The sequence below is a fragment of the Ranitomeya imitator genome, chromosome 2, assembly GCF_032444005.1.
Source record: "Ranitomeya imitator isolate aRanImi1 chromosome 2, aRanImi1.pri, whole genome shotgun sequence".
Classification (NCBI taxonomy): domain Eukaryota; kingdom Metazoa; phylum Chordata; class Amphibia; order Anura; family Dendrobatidae; genus Ranitomeya; species Ranitomeya imitator.
This window is the reverse complement of record NC_091283.1, coordinates 504,778,738-504,785,362: the sequence shown is the minus strand read 5'-3', so window position 1 is coordinate 504,785,362 and position 6,625 is coordinate 504,778,738. Positions and strand designations below refer to the sequence as shown.

Sequence of the window (6,625 nt, the reverse complement as noted above, 5' to 3'; positions counted from 1 at the left end):
GATGAGGACACAAGGGATGGAGACAGCAGGGATGAGAGGGATGAGGACACAAGGGATGGGGACAGCAGGGATGAAGACACAAGAGATGGGGACAGCAGGGATGAGGACACAAGGGATGGGGACAGCAGGGATGAGGACACAGGGGATGGGGACAGCAGGGATAAGGACAATAGGAATGAGGGAACAGGGATGGGGACAGAAGGAATGACGACACAAGGGATGGGGACAGCAGGGATGAGGACACAAGGGATGGGGACAGCAGGGATGAGGACAATAGGAATGAGGACACAAGGGATGGGGACAGCAGGAATGAGGACACAAGGGATGGGGACAGCAGGGTTGAGGACAAAAGGGTTGGGGATGCCAGGGATGAGGACACCAGGACTAAGAACACAAGGGATGGGGACAGCAGGGATGAGGACAGTAGGGATGGGGACAAGAGAGATGGAGACAGCAGGGATGAGGACAATAGGAATGAGGGCAAAAGGGATGGGGACAGCAGGGTTGAGGACACAAGGCTTGGGGACACCAGGGATGAGGACACCAGGACTGAGAACACAAGGGAAGGGGACATCAGGGATGAGGACAGTAGGGATGGGGACAGCAGGGATGAGGACACAAGGGATGGGGATAGCAGGGATGAGGACACAAGGGTTGGGGACACCAGGGATGAGGACACCAGGACTAAGAACACAAGGGATAGGGACATCAGGAATAAGGAGTAGGGATGGGGACAGTAGGGATGAGGACGCCAGGGATGATGACACCAGGAATGAGGACACAAGGGATGGGGACAGCAGGGATGAGGACACAAGGGATGGGGACAGCAGGAATGAGGACACAAGGGATGGGGACAGCAGGAATGAGGATACAAGGGTTGGGGACACCAGGGATGAGGGCACTAGGACTGAGGACACAAGGGATGGGGACAGCAGGGATGAGGACACAAGGGATGGGGACAGCAGGGATGAAGACACAAGGGATGGGGACAGCAGGGATGAGGACAATAGGAATGAGGGAACAAGGGATGGGGACAGAAGGAATGACGACACAAGGGATGGAGACAGCAGGGATGAGGACACAAGGGATGGGGACAGCAAGGATGAGGACAATAGAAATGAGGACAAAAGGGATGGGGACAGCAGGAATGAGGACACAAGGGATGGGGACAGCAGGGTTGAGGACAAAAGGGTTGGAGATGCCAGGGATGAGGACACCAGGACTAAGAACACAAGGGATGGGGACAGCAGGGATGAGGACAGTAGGGATGGGGACAAGAGGAATGGAGACAGCAGGGATGAGGACAATAGGAATGGGGGCACAAGGGATGGGGACAGCAGGGTTGAGGACACAAGGCTTGGGGACACCAGGGATGAGGACACCAGGACCGAGAACACAAGGGAAGGGGACATCAGGGATCAGGACAGTAGGGATGAGGACAGTAGGGATGGGGACAAGAGGGATGGAGACAGCAGGGATGAGGACAATAGGAATGAGGGCAAAAGGGATGGGGACAGCAGGGTTGAGGACACAAGGCTTGGGGACACCAGGGATGAGGACACCAGGACTGAGAACACAAGGGAAGGGGACATCAGGGATGAGGACAGTAGGGATGGAGACAGCAGGGATGAGGACAATAGGAATGAGGACACAAGGGATGGGGACAGCAGGAATGAGGACACAAGGGATGGGGACAGCAGGGTTGAGGACAAAAGGGTTGGGGATGCCAGGGATGAGGACACCAGGACTAAGAACACAAGGGATGGGGACAGCAGGGATGAGGACAGTAGGGATGGGGACAAGAGAGATGGAGACAGCAGGGATGAGGACAATAGGAATGAGGGCAAAAGGGATGGGGACAGCAGGGTTGAGGACACAAGGCTTGGGGACACCAGGGATGAGGACACCAGGACTGAGAACACAAGGGAAGGGGACATCAGGGATGAGGACAGTAGGGATGGGGACAGCAGGGATGAGGACACAAGGGATGGGGATAGCAGGGATGAGGACACAAGGGTTGGGGACACAAGGGATGAGGACACCAGGACTAAGAACACAAGGGATAGGGACATCAGGAATAAGGAGTAGGGATGGAAACAGCAGGGATGAGGACACAAGGGATGGAGACAGCAGGGATGAGGACACAAGGGATGGGGACAGCAGGGATGAGGACACCAGGGATGGGGACAGTAGGGATGAGGACACCAGGGATGAGGACAGCAGGGATGAGGACACAAGGGATGGGGACAGTAGAGATGAGGACGCCAGGGATGATGACACCAGGAATGAGGACACAAGGGATGGGGACAGCAGGGATGAGGACACAAGGGATGGGGACAGCAGGAATGAGGACACAAGGGATGGGGACAGCAGGGATGAGGATACAAGGGTTGGGGACACCAGGGATGAGGGCACTAGGACTGAGGACACAAGGGATGGGGACAGCAGGGATGAGGACACAAGGGATGGGGACAGCAGGGATGAAGACACAAGGGATGGGGACAGCAGGGATGAGGACAATAGGAATGAGGGAACAAGGGATGGGGACAGAAGGAATGACGACACAAGGGATGGAGACAGCAGGGATGAGGACACAAGGGATGGGGACAGCAAGGATTAGGACAATAGAAATGAGGAAACAAGGGATGGGGACAGCAAGAATGAGGACACAAGGGATGGGGACAGCAGGGATGAGGATACAAGGGTTGGGGACACCAGGGATGAGGGCACTAGGACTGAGGACACAAGGGATGGGGACAGCAGGGATGAGGACACAAGGGATGGGGACAGCAGGGATGAAGACACAAGGGATGGGGACAGCAGGGATGAGGACAATAGGAATGAGGGAACAAGGGATGGGGACAGAAGGAATGACGACACAAGGGATGGAGACAGCAGGGATGAGGACACAAGGGATGGGGACAGCAAGGATGAGGACAATAGAAATGAGGACACAAGGGATGGGGACAGCAGGGATGAGGACACAAGGGATGGGGACAGCAGGAATGAGGACACAAGGGATGGGGACAGCAGGGATGAGGATACAAGGGTTGGGGACACCAGGGATGAGGGCACTAGGACTGAGGACACAAGGGATGGGGACAGCAGGGATGAGGACACAAGGGATGGGGACAGCAGGGATGAGGACACAAGGGATGGGGACAGCAGGGATGAGGACAATAGGAATGAGGGAACAAGGGATGGGGACAGAAGGAATGACGACACAAGGGATGGAGACAGCAGGGATGAGGACACAAGGGATGGGGACAGCAAGGATGAGGACAATAGAAATGAGGACAAAAGGGATGGGGACAGCAGGAATGAGGACACAAGGGATAGGGACAGCAGGGTTGAGGACAAAAGGGTTGGAGATGCCAGGGATGAGGACACCAGGACTAAGAACACAAGGGATGGGGACAGCAGGGATGAGGACAGTAGGGATGGGGACAAGAGGAATGGAGACAGCAGGGATGAGGACAATAGGAATGGGGGCACAAGGGATGGGGACAGCAGGGTTGAGGACACAAGGCTTGGGGACACCAGGGATGAGGACACCAGGACCGAGAACACAAGGGAAGGGGACATCAGGGATCAGGACAGTAGGGATGAGGACAGTAGGGATGGGGACAAGAGGGATGGAGACAGCAGGGATGAGGACAATAGGAATGAGGGCAAAAGGGATGGGGACAGCAGGGTTGAGGACACAAGGCTTGGGGACACCAGGGATGAGGACACCAGGACTGAGAACACAAGGGAAGGGGACATCAGGCATGAGGACAGTAGGGATGGAGACAGCAGGGATGAGGACAATAGGAATGAGGACACAAGGGATGGGGACAGCAGGAATGAGGACACAAGGGATGGGGACAGCAGGGTTGAGGACAAAAGGGTTGGGGATGCCAGGGATGAGGACACCAGGACTAAGAACACAAGGGATGGGGACAGCAGGGATGAGGACAGTAGGGATGGGGACAAGAGAGATGGAGACAGCAGGGATGAGGACAATAGGAATGAGGGCAAAAGGGATGGGGACAGCAGGGTTGAGGACACAAGGCTTGGGGACACCAGGGATGAGGACACCAGGACTGAGAACACAAGGGAAGGGGACATCAGGGATGAGGACAGTAGGGATGGGGACAGCAGGGATGAGGACACAAGGGATGGGGATAGCAGGGATGAGGACACAAGGGTTGGGGACACCAGGGATGAGGACACCAGGACTAAGAACACAAGGGATAGGGACATCAGGAATAAGGAGTAGGGATGGGGACAGCAGGGATGAGGACACAAGGGATGGAGACAGCAGGGATGAGGACACAAGGGATGGGGACAGCAGGGATGAGGACACCAGGGATGGGGACAGTAGGGATGAGGACAGCAGGGATGAGGACACAAGGGATGGGGACAGCAGGGATGAGAACACAAGGGATGGGGACAGCAGGAATGAGGACACAAGGGATGGGGACAGCAGGGATGAGGATACAAGGGTTGGGGACACCAGGGATGAGGGCACTAGGACTGAGGACACAAGGGATGGGCACAGCAGGGATGAGGACACAAGGGATGGGGACAGCAGGGATGAAGACACAAGGGATGGGGACAGCAGGGATGAGGACAATAGGAATGAGGGAACAAGGGATGGGGACAGAAGGAATGACGACACAAGGGATGGAGACAGCAGGGATGAGGACACAAGGGATGGGGACAGCAAGGATTAGGACAATAGAAATGAGGACACAAGGGATGGGGACAGCAAGAATGACGACACAAGGGATGGGGACACCAGGGATGAGGGCACTAGGACTGAGGACACAAGGGATGGGGACAGCAGGGATGAGGACACAAGGGATGGGGACAGCAGGGATGAAGACACAAGGGATGGGGACAGCAGGGATGAGGACAATAGGAATGAGGGAACAAGGGATGGGGACAGAAGGAATGACGACACAAGGGATGGGGACAGCAAGGATGAGGACAATAGAAATGAGGACACAAGGGATGGGGACAGCAAGAATAAGGACACAAGGGATGGGGACAGCAGGGTTGAGGACAAAAGGGTTGGAGATGCCAGGGATGAGGACACCAGGACTAAGAACACAAGGGATGGGGACAGCAGGGATGAGGACAGTAGGGATGGGGACAAGAGGAATGGAGACAGCAGGGATGAGGACAATAGGAATGGGGGCACAAGGGATGGGGACAGCAGGGTTGAGGACACAAGGCTTGGGGACACCAGGGATGAGGACACCAGGACCGAGAACACAAGTGAAGGGGACATCAGGGATGAGGACAGTAGGGATGAGGACAGTAGGGATGGGGACAAGAGGGATGGAGACAGCAGGTATGAGGACAATAGGAATGAGGGCAAAAGGGATGGGGACAGCAGGGTTGAGGACACAAGGCTTGGGGACACCAGGGATGAGGACACCAGGACTGAGAACACAAGGGATAGGGACATCAGGAATAAGGAGTAGGGATGGGGACAGCAGGGATGAGGACACAAGGGATGGGGACAGCAAGGATGAGGACAATAGAAATGAGGACACAAGGGATGGGGACAGCAAAATGAGGACACAAGGGATGGGGACAGCAGGGTTGAGGACAAAAGGGTTGGAGATGCCAGGGATGAGGACACCAGGACTAAGAACACAAGGGATGGGGACAGCAGGGATGAGGACAGTAGGGATGGGGACAAGAGGAATGGAGACAGCAGGGATGAGGACAATAGGAATGAGGGCACAAGGGATGGGGACAGCAGGGTTGAGGACACAAGGCTTGGGGACACCAGGGATGAGGACACCAGGACCGAGAACACAAGGGAAGGGGACATCAGGGATGAGAACAGTAGGGATGGGGACAGCAGGGATGAGGACACAAGGGATGGGGATAGCAGGGATGAGGACACAAGGGTTGGGGACACCAGGGATGAGGACACCAGGACTAAGAACACAAGGGATAGGGACATCAGGAATAAGGAGTAGGGATGGGGACAGCAGGGATGAGGACACAAGGGATGGAGACAGCAGGGATGAGGACACAAGTGATGGGGACAGCAGGGATGAGGACACCAGGGATGGGGACAGTAGGGATGAGGACACCAGGGATGAGGACAGCAGGGATGAGGACACAAGAGATGGGGACAGTAGGGATGAGGACGCCAGGGATGATGACACCAGGAATGAGGACACAAGGGATGGGAACAGCAGGGATGAGGACACAAGGGATGGAGATAGCAGGAATGAGGACACAAGGGATGGGGACAGCAGGGATGAGGATACAAGGGTTGGGGACACAAGGGATGAGGACACTAGGACTGAGGACACAAGGAATGGGGGCAGCAGGGATGAAGACACAAGGGATGGGGACAGCAGGGATGAGGACAATAGGAATGAGGGAACAAGGGATGGGGACAGAAGGAATGACGACACAAGGGATGGGGACAGCAGGGATAAGGACACAAGGGATGGGGACAGCAAGGATGAGGACAATAGAAATGAGGACACAAGGGATGGGGACAGCAAAATGAGGACACAAGGGATGGGGACAGCAGGGTTGAGGACAAAAGGGTTGGAGATGCCAGGGATGAGGACACCAGGACTAAGAACACAAGGGATGGGGACAGCAG

At 55.7% G+C, this 6,625-nt stretch overlaps 1 protein-coding gene across 1 annotated transcript; it reads left to right on the top strand.

Moving 5' to 3' along the window:
- The first annotated feature begins 669 nt into the window (after positions 1–669).
- LOC138666708 (protein starmaker-like) lies at positions 670–4,261 on the top strand. The gene is made up of 2 exons (XM_069754895.1): positions 670–2,084; positions 2,656–4,261. Exons 1-2 carry the CDS (start codon positions 670–672, stop codon positions 4,259–4,261), a joined length of 3,021 nt encoding a protein of 1,006 aa, XP_069610996.1.
- The last annotated feature ends 2,364 nt before the right edge of the window (positions 4,262–6,625 follow it).